Source organism: Dermacentor albipictus, chromosome 6 (assembly GCF_038994185.2).
Source record: "Dermacentor albipictus isolate Rhodes 1998 colony chromosome 6, USDA_Dalb.pri_finalv2, whole genome shotgun sequence".
In the NCBI taxonomy this organism is placed as follows: domain Eukaryota; kingdom Metazoa; phylum Arthropoda; class Arachnida; order Ixodida; family Ixodidae; genus Dermacentor; species Dermacentor albipictus.
In genome coordinates, this window is record NC_091826.1 from 64098601 (window position 1) to 64113629 (window position 15029).

At 44.2% G+C, this 15029-nt stretch overlaps 1 protein-coding gene across 1 annotated transcript in view; it reads right to left on the reverse strand.

Moving 5' to 3' along the window:
• The window catches only part of LOC135912335 (probable serine carboxypeptidase CPVL), a 33230-nt gene extending 18596 nt beyond the window's left edge, over nt 1-14634 (reverse strand). The window contains exons 1-2 of the mRNA XM_070520970.1: nt 14542-14634; nt 3415-3571 (exon numbers count right to left, since the gene is read on the reverse strand). Of these exons, the coding sequence (XP_070377071.1) occupies nt 3415-3473 (59 nt within the window). The 5' untranslated portion in view covers nt 3474-3571; nt 14542-14634. The remainder of the gene's footprint in view (nt 1-3414; nt 3572-14541) is intronic.
• Between the last annotated feature and the right edge of the window lie 395 nt (nt 14635-15029).

Here is a 15029-nt window from a genome sequence, read left to right on the forward strand (position 1 = left end):
CCTTTGTGCAAAAGTGCATTCCCTGATGAACAGAATGACAACGCCGAAAGCCTGATACTTGCCGCTCTTCCAAACCAATGCAACCTTTGCCGTGACCTACGCGATCCTCTCACCGGGTTGGGATAGACCTTTACGGGCCTCTGCCATACACAGCTGCTCGCAATCGCTGGGTCATTTTGGCTATATATCACCTCACCAGATATGCAGAAACGGCCGCTTTGCCAGCGGCGACGGCTCGTGACGTTGCCTCCTTCCTGCTTTAACGCTTCGTTCTACGTCACGGCGCTGCCCGCGAACTTCTGAACGACCGAGGGCGCATTTTTCTCGCCGATGTCATTCAAGAACGTATCCCTGAATGCCACGCTATTCATCGCGGTTCCGCCGCATGTTACCCACAAACAAACGACTTGATTGATCGTTTTTGTCAAACTCTTAGCGACATGCTTTTGATGTATATCCCCTCCAACCATACCAACCTCGTCCTTCCCTATGTCACGTACATGTACGCCCACAATACGGCACTTTGAGCAACGACGGGCTTTTCTCCCTTCTTTCTCCTATGTGGCCGAGAGCCGTTATCTCCCATTAATACTATTCTGAATTGAAATGAATTGAGTTGACTTGTGTTCGAATTTATTCAACCACATGGCAGGTACATAAACGTGTACATGGACGTGGTTAGATTTGATGGGAAAAAAGCCATCCCGAATGGTCAGAAGCTACACCGGTTTCCGGAGCCACCCCGTATGCAGCGTAATGTCGACAACCAGCGCGCTCACTTACAACGGAAGAACAAGCGCTACAGAAATTTCGTCATGACAACGCGCGCCCCCACCATTAGTTTTCGCCTGACGCTCTTGTTTAGTCGTGGGTGCCTCCTACTTTGACCCCAGATGCCTCCTCCAAGTTTGTCTCCAGACACCACGGACCCTACTGGGTCCTACAACAAACTTCTCCGGTGAACGGCGTCATTGAACCTCTGACGCCCCCTACGGACTTGCGTCGCCGAGGCCGCGAAACTGTGCACGTTGATCGCCTCAAGCCATATCACGAGCCCTTCATTCTCACGACGCCTTGGGCCAGCAGTGTGGCTCCGTCTTTAACGAAGAAGGAAGATGTAAAGTGCGCCATGCAGACCTCCAAAGCCGTATCGCCAGCGCTACCCAAGTGGGACACGGGCTAGACGTTGTTCCTGGTGTGACTGATTAAGGCTACGCTGTTGCGTCTTCCAGTCGGCCTCATTCGTGTCATCCATAGCCGTGTCGGACTTCCTTGTCATAAAGCTATTGTTACGGAAGAAAGTCTGAAACAACGCGCTTGGTTATACAGAAGCTAAAGACATAGTACCTCTTGGTAATGCATGTGTCACAATATGTTTGATACCATTATCAGGTAAAAAGGTTCAATATTGTGTCATGCCTGTCAATATTCTACCTTACGATGCTGTATACTCTAGTTATCTCTAGCTATATATATATATGAGCATGGCCTGCAATGTCCCTGCTTGAGATGTTTATGCGTTTGTTTGGGCTTATCTGTCATGATACGTGCGCTTTGTCTTGTCTCCCATGCTTTCTATGTTCGTGTGGTTGTGGCTGTACTACAACGACTTAGAACCTGTCGTTTCACAATGTGTCCACAAAGAAGGTGTGTTCTCTGGCTAAAATTGCAACGAAGGCATACGTAATAGGTAATTCATAGGTAATGAAATTGTGCTATTTCTATATGGCAGCCGACATGCTCAGAAAAAGGCGGTGAGCTCTTACCATCGCTATTCATGTGTTAGAGGGACAACTGTTTTTAAAGCAAATGTTAAATATATTTATAACGCCATTCTCTCCAGTTCAAACAACGTCGTTATTTTACGCTACACTGTAGCATTTAAATTCTTGTGTTGCATTTCGATCGTTAGTCCAAGTGTTACTTCCGCTTCTCTGGATTTCAATCAGCTTCTATTTGGACGTGAACAAGCATTTTCGCGCTCCTTAAGACTGTCAGGGGTTGGACAAACCAGTTCACTTTCCTTATCCCAAACTTCTCTACCCAACGCAGCTGCCCAACCTGAGTATTTTTCTTTCCCTAGATAAAAAGTACTTTCGTCAATACAATATTGCTACGGCAAGAAGAGGTTTGTGAAAGAATGTCACCGGCCAATCGTCAAATGATAGGGTGCTTGGCACCATTACTGACACAAAACAGTACTCATGTGCCACAGGAGATCCTTTTTTTTGCACGTTTCTTTTGCAAACGCGAAGACTAGCAGAAAGCAGGGGTAGCGCAATGAGGAAGTCGCTTTGTCTAATTAAGAGTGCCGCCGCACAGGGGCATCAACAGGGCAGGGAGGGAGCTGTGCTAGTTCGAAAATTGTGGCCAATTTGTTTGTCGGTGCCAACAACACAAATTTTGTGTTGTTTGTCAACGCCAATTTTTTTTCTCTTTCGCAGAACGGCTTTAGTATTGTGATTGTATCGGTTACGTTGACATCGTTTTGATCAAAGTTTCAATCCTACTTGTGCCTGGCCAAGTAACTTTCTCGCTTAACGCTGCTCTGCAAGAGAACAATTGGCATTCACCCGAATCGTAGCACAAAGCTACAAGGAAACCCCTACGGGTTCCTCAGAAAGAAACATTTGCACTTGAAGAAAAATTTATCCTGGTCCGGGACTCGAACCCGGACCAATGCCTTTCCGGGGCGGCCACTCTACTATCTCAGCTAACTAGGACCGCAGGCAGTGGGACACTGATTATGGCAAATCACTTCAGCGGAAGCCCGCAAGGTAGAGGTTAGCACAGATGGTAGAGCGTACGCCCCGTAAAGACTTTCGTCCCTGGCTCGAATCCCAGTCCAGGGCGAATTTTTATTCAACTGCGAGCCTTTCTTTCTGAGAAACTCGTATGGGTTTCCTTTGTAGCTTCACGCTATGATTCAGGTGGATGTCAATTTTTCCCTTTTATGTACTTTTCTCCACCTTGCGTGCTTCCGCGGAACTGATTTAATGAATAAGCGCTGCTATGTGACCTGCTTTAAGGAAATCGGCATGGAGTATCCAACGTGACTGACGCATTTTCTAGCTTACAGGTACTGTTCACACTAAAGGTTGAGAACTGGTTGCCGTTCTGATTGATTGTTTTTCTTTTACTAGTGCCTTATTGACACTTAAGCTGGGGCTATCTTCAGAAATGAACATTGTTTAAATCCAAGAATGTGCTAAATAAGGATCAGGTGCCATAATAAATATACATTCAATACAACCGCAAGAGAAGGTGTAAGATGTATACGAGCTTGCACGAAGAGATCTGATGGATAATTATTAGGGTAAGCCTTCTTGCATTTTCTATAATAGCACTGTTATGTGGCGCATACAATACATTTGAAGCACTGTAGCTCATACGCGACAGGAAACTCCTACTTACCCAGGTATAAGTTGGACGACAGCTACAACAATGAGGGTCCATGCAGACGCCGATCTCATGCTGTTTTTTTTAGTTGTCAGAGTCCGTTCGTCGCAGCACGCAAATGTGCTGGTGATTGGCGTACTTCAGCCTCTACAAGGTAGTGCACAATGATGGCCTGTAAGTTAACAAAGTTTTCTATTAAAGAATTCCACAGAAGCTTTCAGGCATGGAAGGAATAACAGTGGCAAACAAGGAACATCACTGATGCCAACATTTTTGGCAAGGGGATTTTTCTTGGAGACTTGGCTTTCATTTTTCTTGTAGTATTGGCTTTGTCTAAAACATGTATACATGCTAGGCTGCGGTTGCTAACTAAATAACATGAGTGCAGTTGTGAGATTGATCAGAAGGAAGGAAGCTCTTACATCAAGCTGCTAACGCTGGCGGAGTCAATATTACATATTCAGACCATCCACGCGACCTCAAAGAGATATGTCCACACTTCTTATCGCATATAGGTGTTGCCATGTTTGTATCAAAGCATTTCGGAGAAAATCCGCAATGCAGAGGAAGTTTTACCAACGAGCACATTGTCATCCACCTGAAGCTACCGCAGACAATAGTACTGTCGGGCGGATGAAAATATTGCCTTTCATGATATTTTTACGGTGTAGAAGACCGAGTAGCAGTTAGGCACTCATATAATTGCTTTGTTGAGATCGAGACCGTAACGAAATTTTCAGCTTAAACACTGAAGATAGTGGGGATATGCCTTGAGCGCCGCTTTTAAGACGGAGGATGATAACACGCGCTGGTATACATAATTTTAGAGTCTCATCATGGCGTTGTGCATCTGCTTACCTGTGAACACCAAGACGCTCCTGAAGGGATCAGCGGCGCTTCAGAATAGCTTGAAGTGTGCGCGAATATAAATGGTTCATTTTTTCTTTATATCGTTTTGCTCCCGAACATGAAAATGTCAAGTAATCAATCAGCACCATGGTTGAACTTTCGTGTTCAGACAGCGCCCGTATGACAGTAGGAGGGTTCCCTCATTTTGATTGAGCGTGTGACGTGTTTTCTTTATCTGGAACGAGTCCAGGTGCAGCGGCGATTCCAAGTTTATTTGTTTACTGAAATTTCTTGGGAAAATACGTCATACGCTAGATCTAAAGGAACAAATCCTCCCCCCGTCGTACACGTGCTGCATACGTCATGTGCTGAAGAACACATAAGCTTCCAGGAACTTTCCTTCAACCCATTGTGGACAAGGCTTCCGTGGCGAATCCGAACCCTCCCAAAGATTAATTCATTTTTAGCATCCCTATCAGTCGGTGTTCTTGAGTTCAACGGCACAAATTACCTAGCTCTATTGTGTTCAAGGTTTCATGCGTTGTCTCGAGGCCTGACACGCACTAAAAGAAACTGGCGAACCATGTCACTTCTTTAATTTTTAACGAAAGTCGGTGCAGAAACAAAGAGGTATTGAAAGTTTGGTGTTCATTTTTCGTGATATTCCTGTAAATATTTAAACAAATTCGGCAGATACACTTAAGACTGCTTATGTGTGAGAATGCGAAAGCATGGCACCGTTCGTAGACCTTGGAACGCCATAAACATGCTCATTTCGTACACTCATAGTGTGGAACCACGTCGATCCATTGTCTGCGCCGTCACGGGGCCCACTGCCGCACGCAAAAGGCACACCTTTAATCAGCCAGACCCGTGTAGCCGTGGCGACGTCTGAGAAATGTGCTCGCCTCGCACCCCGCAGGCCCGGATCCGATTCCCACCCAGAGCGAAATGTACCACACTTTCTTTAATTTATTTTAATTTGTTTACGGTAACCTCCCTGAAAATCTTTGCGCCATCGGCCATTTTTGGTTCCATCTTTCGGTCACGTAGTCTGCGACGAATCTTCGCTCAATAGGCTTAAAATGTTTTCGCATTAAAACGAAATCACAACATTTTAACTTCGATATAAAATATTCAGGCGTAGTTTTCTTATTTTTTTTTCAGGTATTAGGCGTGCTAACGTGTTTTAAAACATAAGACTCCTAAGTTCCCGGTAATACTCATACCTTGCACTTCTAAATATGCTGTACAAATGGAAACAACGTTTATTCACTTCAGCAGCATGAAGTATCATGAACGGGTGCAGCTGTTGTAAGCTTAGCTGAGATTTAGCTGACGTGTGCACCCTGTGATTCTAAGAATAATTTCAGTTGTAGTAGTATACTGTTTAAAGAAAGCAGCGATAGGTTTTAGATCCTTCTTCTTTTGGTGAGAATATATTGTTGGCGTCCGACAAGGCTTTGAACCTTCATGATACTTGCACTAGTAAGACATTCTTGTAATACGGGTTATTTTCATGGAAAACACGGCGAATACAGGAGATGGAAATTCAAGACGATGAACTAAATAAGAACAATATTGTGATGTTCCGGCGAAGAAGAAGAAGACAGAAGAGACAAGAACAGGTGGAGGAAGAGAAAGAAGTGATCAAGATGGACACCTGTAAATAAATGAGTGTATTTTAACTCGTACTTTATATTACTTCCTCCCGGACTTCGGTTTTCATCCCTCCTGGGATGATAGGGTATGACATTTCCCACAGTTGCTATTTCAGTTTTTCCTTCCGGTCCCAAATAGTGTAGCGATTTCAAGATTCCTTGTTGCTTGACGGTCTTTATCACTGTGTAGGGCCCAGAAAATTTGGACTTCGGTCCATCTAAACTCCTCCGGACTAAAACTGTATCTCCAGGTTCTATTACAGGCATCTTTGGGCTATGTCGCAGATCGAAGTGCCTCTTCATTGTTGATCTGTAGCGTGCGAGCTCCTCTTCCGTCTTGCGCCTTTCCTGCAGATCTACTTTCCCAACGATTCCAAGGTCGTAGTCGGCCGGTAGCCAAGTTGCTTCGCCTGATGCAGCAAAGTTAGGCGTGCATCCTAATCCCATGGTATGAGAATGATTGTGGTGCCTGACTGCTGCTTCCAAGGCACACTTCCATCCTCCATTGAAATCATGGTAAATTGCGATGAACGTTTTCAAATCCCGAATGAGCCTCTCAGCTAGGCCGTTTCCTTCTGGATGGTAGGGTGTGGCAAATCTCAGGGCAATTCCTCTATCACGGGCCCATTCTTGAAGCTTCTTACTGCGGAAAGCTGGCCCATTGTCAGAGACCACTACCTTGGTGTTCTTGAACATATTCCGCTCCAGTAACGTCAAAACAGAATTGGCGTCTTCTTTTCCTGGCTTTGCAGCTGCCATGCGTGTGCATTCATCTATTGCGACAAGGAATGCCTGAGTCTTACTGACTCCCTCTCCTCGCTTTTTTAGTTCGGCAAAATCTAGATGAATTACTTCAAATGGGACTTGGGAATGATTAGCGATGACCATTTGATTCCCTCTTGGACGATACTTGGCCTTGTTAATTTGGCACTGGTGACATGTTTGCACGTAGTTCTTGATATCTTCCTTCATATTTTTCCAGATGAATCGACTTTTTATCTTCCAATAAGTTTTCCAGAATCCATCATGCCCTCCTGACTCTGGGCTGTCATGGTACAGCTTCAAAACCTTTTTCACCAAAGTTCCTGGCACACAAAATTTGCCATTATTGCAAGTCAGGTCTTCGGTGCCTTCCCACAATCTGCAAACATGTTCATGATCAGATGTTCTCACTTCTGTGATGTGAAGCCTGGAAAGAGCATCTGCGTCAGGAAGCTTATCCCCAGGTCGATGGCTTACATCGAAAGTGAACTGTTGTATTTCACTGATCCAACGTGCCACTCTGCCCTTGGGCTGGGTTAATCCCAAGAGGTAGGTTAACGCTCGGTTGTCAGTGAAAAGCCGGAAATGACGACCCTCTATGTAGCTTCTGGAGTACCGGAGTGCCATCACAACAGCCAGAGCCTCTTTTTCTGTGGTCCTATAATGTTCTTGAGCTTTTGAGAACGTAGAAGAATAATAGCCAATCACCTTGAGCTGGCGTCATTGCTGTTCCTTTGTGTCTCGTTGATATAGAACGGCCCCTGTACCATATTGTGAAGCGTCCGTACACAGCTCGAAAGGCTTGTTGAAGTCAGGTAGCACAAGCACAGGATCCGACGATATAGCTTCAACAAGGTATTCGTACGCTTTCTCGCACTCTTCACTCCAGATAAATGGCACATCCTTTTGCGTCAGCTTGGTGAGGCATCTTGTCTTTGCAGCGTAATCCTTAATGAACGCACGAAAATGACCGGCGAGTCCGAGGAAAACACGGAGTGAGTGTAGGTCATATGGCTTGACGAGCTTCTTCATCCTTTGTATAGACTCCTCTTTGGTTGTTTTAGTCTTGCCGTCAAAAACTCTTCCTAGAAAGACAACATTTGTCTGAAAAAATTCACTCTTGTTCTTGTTAATCTTTAACTTTGACTTGCTGAGGGCTTCTAACACGCACGAGAGGTGTTTTTCATGTTCTTCTCTTGTACGTGAGTATATGATGATGTCGTCAATGTATACGTTACAAAACTTTCCCAGGAACTCATCAAGAATGCCATTCATCATTTTCTGAAACCAAGCTCCAGAATTCTTCCAACCGAATGGTAAGCGGTTGTACTCGTACACATCGAAAGGTGTTACAAAAGCAGTGTACTGCTTGTAATCTTCTTGTAGTGGCACCTGCCAGTATCCTTTACAGAGGTCGATCCGAGAGAAAACATTTGATCCACCAGTTTCATTGCTGATCTCGTCTATTCGGGGCATGGGAAAAGGAAACAAATCAGTCTGGCCGTTGATCTGCCGGTAATCTGTGCAAAGGCGAAATGAGCCATCGTCTTTCGGTACTATAGTGACTGGTGACGTGAAAGTGGATGTTGATGGCCTTATAATACCGGCATTTAGCATTTGCTGCAGTTCGGCCTTTAGCCAGGTCTTTTTATCGAGGGAAAGACTGTACGGCTTTTTACGCACTACTGTGACGTCACGAAGCTTAAACGGTACCTCGAAGACATCTGCTGCTGGCGGGTACGTCTCAACACAAATAAGTTCGGGAAAATTTGTCAGTATCTCATCAGCATTTCTAACTCTTCGATGGGAATTTTCAATTCCACGCAAGTTAGGCTTAAATGATCCGTCAATAGTCACTTCGTCTCTCCAAGAAATATTCATCTTCAATCGCTTCATATCAGGCCGAGATAAAAGAAACAGGAAATCAACACCCTGCATGACAAGGGCATCTACTTTTAGGTGATGGCCACCAAATTCAACCTCTACTTCTGCCCAGTGTTGCAACCTTCTAGTTTTTCCATCATAGCTTTGAACACTAACTATTCTTCCTTCATACACCTTGCTCGGTTGGATGATTTCCTGATTTACCAGGCTTACAGATGCTCCAGTATCAACCAGGGAGTCCAGACTTTTTCCATTTACCATCATTTTAACAAATAGGAGATTTGACTTCAGAAGGTATACATTTTCCATCGTGTCACATTGGTCGGACTCGGTATTAAAATATTCTACCGCTTCGCCATGTGCGTCAATGCTCAGTGGTAGAGTACTATGCCTTTTGATGGGGCTGTGAATCAGAAAATCACTGGACACATACTTAAGGCAAGCAAGTAAGTCATCCGTGGAGGTTGGACGGTGTACACAAACCTCTCTTTGCGATTCGTTAGTCATGCCTTGAATTACCAGGGGAAGGATTGCAGAGTCCGGTAGATTAGGGTCGGCAATGTAGAGTAAACGTCTCTTCTCGAAAAAATAATCCATGACTGTCCCTTCTCTGTGTCTGAAAGCTAATGCGTCGTCCCATCTGTCAACCGGATTTCGCTCAAAAGCAGAAAGAAAACTATCTTTCCACTTCTGCCATGAATCACGGCATTGACTTGCAATTCGCATGTCCCACCATTTTCTGGCATTGCCAGATAAAAAACGACGCATGTTACACACTTTGTCGTCCAATGACGTCCAGTGGTTTTGCGCACATGCATATTCATAAAATCTGAGCCACAAGTTGGCGGCATTAGACACCCCATCGAAACTATCGGGCTTGAACTCTTCTTGATGTGGTTTCTGTGCTCTTAGTGAGTCGCTAACTGCTTCGAAAATCAGTCGCTGTTGCTCATACTGCGTGGTCTGCTGCTGAAACAGCGCTTGCAACAAGGCGTTATGCGTGTGCTCAGTCTCGTTCTTGGAATCTATCCTTGAATGTCCCGGAAACATAACCTCAAATTCAGACATAGAAGCATCGATTCTTACCACACCTTTCTCAACGAGGGCCGCTTCGTTCAGTTGACTCTTCTCGGCGATGATGTGAAGCAGTTCCGATGAAGTCGCTGATTCCTGAAGAAGCACTGGATCTTCGCCGTCAAGCTGGTAGGTCTTCACGGTCGTCTGACCATCTGTTCTTCTTGCCAACGTCACTTCAAGCCACATGGTCGGCTGCGCCAAATATAAAGTACGAGTTAAAATACACTCATTTATTTACAGGTGTCCATCTTGATCACTTCTTTCTCTTCCTCCACCTGTTCTTGTCTCTTCTGTCTTCTTCTTCTTCGCCGGAACATCACAAATATGAAAGCAGGAGCTATCCTTTCGACAAGTGCACCTGTCTTTTGCAAAGCGACATATGCGTTCCTCGGCACAGTTCCTCGGCACAGAGCAGACTGGTAAATTACACACATCGTACAGCTTTGAGTGACGTTTCAATGACATGATAGAGAGGGATAATTGAAGGGCATCTTTGGTAAGATACAAGGTCTCAATTTAAAGGTCATTGATGCGATGGAGAAGCTACGTGGGAACGCTGTATAACTCAACACGCAAGAAATATCATGCAGAGCCCACGTTTTATGAAAATCAGTGTAACCGAGGTTTGGTCATCTCACAAGACAGAACTGTGCATCGTAGTAAGGAACGCGCAGTGGATTTTGGTGACGAACTTGTACTCTGACAGTGATCAGCCACGATGATGTACGTTGCAGTGATACGGGGAGTTCTGTGCATGGGCAATATTCTGGAGCGATCGCTTTTGTTAATACTATCACCTTCACGAGATTTTGCGGTGTCTTGGCAGAAAGATAATCTTCTGCTCAATTCTTCAGCATAAAGATAATCTTGGCAATGCTCCACTCGTTAGGAAGTCATGTTTTCTCAAGTTCGTGCCAACACTGCTATTATTCTTTGTGTTTCTTCACTTCAACTTAGCCACCTAGGTCCACGCTTGCAACATTATATATATACAGGTAAACTGGACCACAACCCCGTAATTTGAACTTCACTCCTCCTTGAAGCTGGGTTGGTATCGAGTGAGCTCTGGAAGAACAATTTACAATGTGATGAACGCGGTTTAAATCACGGATCCGGAACCCCAAAGAGGTGGAGCGTAAAACGATTTGTCTCGCATTTACCGCTAAATCGCCATTGAATTTTGGTCTCTGTATAATAAGCTGTTAGGTTCTAGAGTTGTAAAATGCACACATAATATAGTTTCTCAATGATTTAGCAGTGAACTGGTAGCCACGGATGCTAAAGGGTACTATCGGCGAACAATTTTGAAGCATAAAAAAGCGCAACGGCGCAGCGCAGCGACATGGCAGTGACGCAAGTACGCCTTAAACAAGACGATTGGCTTCGGCATCCGCGTAGTATAAAATCCATACTCATCGCGTATGATGAAGAAAATGAATTTTTGGGCTTCGTGTTTCAAGGCGTGTCAACGGCTCAAGCGAGCAGGAAACACAAAGCTAGACAAAAAGGCGAGTTGTGATTGCCATGACTATCTCCTTGTGCGTTTATTCTGGTGCTGTTTGTAAGCAAAGATAAAGCGTCTCAGAAAGGCTGGCGAGCCTTTCTGAGGCACATTATCCCTGTTTACGAACTTTATACCACAGTGTGCTATTCCATCTGTCAGCCGCCTTTTTGAAGATACTGCCTATATTTATTTGTGTGTTCGATGCGAAAACAGGCCCGCACTTTCAACGCCTGTTTGCTCAGGAAGAATGCTTGGTATTGAGAAAGGCCAGCACGCCTGCAGGGGCAGTTCGTCGTTTGTCACGTTGATATTTGTCGCAATCGGTAACGAACATATATAACGGGGCCGTAATTAGGTTACATATAACACGACGTTTTCGGACGAAGCCTAAGTGGACAAACGTCGAATAATCGTCCAAGGAGTGTGGAAATCATGAGTGGAGGCTTTCTGGTAGAGCCAAAACGAAAGTCGCACCACATCGAAATTCAAGCAATGTTCAAAGGGCATTCGAAATTTACTCACTTGTGCAGCAACACTGCTGCTTGTGTTTTGAATGCCCTCACCGGTATGGTTACATAATGTGAACAAAACTGCATGCATTTTCTCTTCAATCGTAATCATTCAAACGTATCGTAATACGTTTAATAAGATATTGATGGCTTGTTCTATAGCAGGCTATCAAATTAGGTACGAACAATGAATGTTTGGTGGTTGTTTCTGTCTGAAGCCTTAAAAAGTTTGATACGTTTGCCAAAGTCTCCCTTTGCTGTACTAACCATCGCGGGCATTACTAGCTCTACAATTATTAACACTGTTCGTTGTGAATATCAGCAGTGGCCAAAGCTATGCACATTATCACCAGCCACTAAAAAACAAACATGAGGCAGTGCTGTAATTGTTGGTCAAATATTATGCCCAGTAAGTTGTATACTGCCTCCTTTTGTGTTTCTTAAAGGAAATATTCACCGTTGCGATCCAACAATCTCCTCTTGAATAGTAAAGGAATTGTGAGTCGTATTCATTTGGGGAAGTTACGCCTGTTGGCGGTGAAGTAGAAAGACTTGTTTGTTTTGCCGCGTGTTACCTATTCGGTCTAGCCCCTGGTCTCTACAAAAAAAACTTTAACTTATAACTGCTTCATTTGTTTAGCTTTCCTGGAAATTATATTTGGGCCACGCCATTATTACGGCTTATCCCATCCTTGAAGAAACCAAGACGACGTCAGCACCATATACCAGGCGTGAGACGATGCGGAAAGATGAAATAAGGTAGAGCTAATGAATACAAAGCAAACGGGCTCATTCATTATCATCACGTCTAGAAGGAAACTTAATCGACGACCTCCAGTACTGAAGCGGTGACGTGCTACACCACGAAGATGGTGTCGATGCCAGCTATATCTAGTACACAGATCCATAGTGGGTGTAAGCAACGCATGAGAGCTTCTGACACGATCGTGCTGTCCAAAATCAAATTCTTCGATGCTGCAGCATCGCACACTAATTGAGAGCTTCAAATCTCTACAGCCAATCTGTTGGTTGTGAGTTCGAGTCCCATAGTGCAATGGTAATTCTTCTCGCAAAATACTTTGCAGTTCCTGGGACGGACTAAAGTTCGCGCTCAGCGTCATGGTGACATATTGGATTAACTTCAGGATAGAATGTGCGTCAGAGGAAAATGCGTCAAACTCGAGCGGCCATGGGGAGGTCAAAGTTTCTTACACGTCAGAAAATAAACAAAGTCGGTAAAGCTACGCTAGAAGGGGCAAATCCAGAATTCTCGCACATGGCCATTCAAAGTGCCAAGTACCTCGACCTTTGCGAGTGAAACCTGAAGCCATCCTCGTCAACTAAATGCCTTGGAAGCTTTCCGAAGTTTTCGAAATGGACATATATTTCAGTGATAAATCAGGCAATCTTTCACCGTGATGCACAGGGTGCTGCATATTTCGCTAAGAATGTTTGAAAAAAGGTTTAGTGCTTACCGCTGCACTGTTGTTCAAATTTTGCAGAGACCGCATTTTGGAATCCATGTCGTTTCGTATAACACTTACCACACTTAACTGCCTGGTTGTTATAAAAAATGGCCTATGAATATAGTTGTTTTATGTCACTACATATTCTTGTTCTTGTGCCAGTAATATCACTAGATAACTTTTTTTCTAAATACAAACGGAGACACATTACATGTTGTCATTGTTTTGCGTCATTTTTAATTATGATGACATTGAAATTTACGATAACATGCCTGCATGTTTGTGATATTTCATTGATTAATAACATGGCGGCGCATATATTCTTCTTTCGCTACCCTCCCCTTATTTATTGCCCAAACCCAAGACCCTTAAGGGACACTAAATGATGATGATTATGATGATGATGATGATGATTTGCCTTCGCTTATGGGGATGCGAGGTGCTGCAGCGACGACTCTAGCATAAACTTGTGTTGCCGCCTGCCGGCAGCTGCAGAAAACAGCTTGTCAGGGACATTTGCCGCGCCTTACAGGCACGTTCAGTCTTGCCGGCGCGGGCAAAAGCAGCTACGACGGCTATTATGAACTATGTTCCGAGCACTAGAGTCAAATGGAGATTTTAAGGAAAGCAATATGTTACGCGAACAGCCTGTGTACGCATCCCTGCTTAGGGGACGGCTTGGACTAGAGCAGTCGTACAATTACATTTTCATCTCCATCCCCCCCTCATCACTTTACGACATTATTCCTTGTTTGATTCTTATACCTTCTTCCCTGAGCTAAGTTGAAGGCCAGAGTATATCAGGTTAGGCCAGCCTATCTGCTTTTCTTATATTGAGTTCTCTGTGTGTGTGTAACCAATGAGATATTGGATTTGTCATCCTTTTGTGTGGAATGGAATATTCTAACATAGTCTAAGTTATTGAAGTAGTGTCTGTTGAAGAGAAATCCTGCGACTGATGGCTAAGTTTCTGCGAAAAATAGTGCATCAGCTAGAGCACTGCAGGTGCAACAATCTGATCCTAATTTGCATCATAGGCTACGCCTTCCATATTTCTTCAACGAAGAGTTATTTCTTCATTTACAAGTCACTTGTAAATGGAGTCGGTTTCCACATAGGTAATAATGTTTTTAATCTGTGAGGAAATAATTTTGCTAAGTAAGAAGTTCACCTTTTAAAAAAGTGGCTGATTATTGTTAGCTCCCAGGATAGGCGCCAGAATTCAAGATTCTCTTATCTCGCGTGCACTTTCGCATTCCGATTACAGTCGATCGCGGTAGACGAAGCCAAGTATACAATTGAAATTCAACCATTTTTATACACAGCACAAAGTAACGAAGAGAACTCGCCAAAATCTATATATTCCATCTAGCCCCCATTTCTATTCTCCCACACTTAAAATTTAGTTCAAAGTGCAAAAATTTACGAACCTAACTCGGCTTGCGTTTTGCCGTGCCACCCGCCATTGAACAAGAGGGAGATTTCTATGTATGAAGGGCTTCTCAGGCGGCCCAGCACGACAAATGCTCCATCTGTATGTTGGAAAAAAATGTAATGAAAACTTCCCTTAAACTGGCCGCAACAGTGCATGTGATCCATATATATTACTGTTCTTGGATAGCGGAATCGGGCCCAAAATATCGATGCATGTTTGTTCCGAAAGCAGGATAGGCCATGTGAAAACGCGAAGACTTTGCGAAGCGTTGTTTGTAACTTCTGACGTTGACCACCACGTACGGTTTGATTGTGTGGCGAATATGGGACCGATAACAGTACTGCCATGTGTGATGCAATGGTCGTAAGAAGCCGAAGCAGCTTAACGTCGGATTGTTGTGCCAGTAGCGTAGACGTTGTAGGCCTAGTTGAGACCTTTAAGGTAGAAATGCTGCCATTTATTTCTTGTATATATGACTGGTTT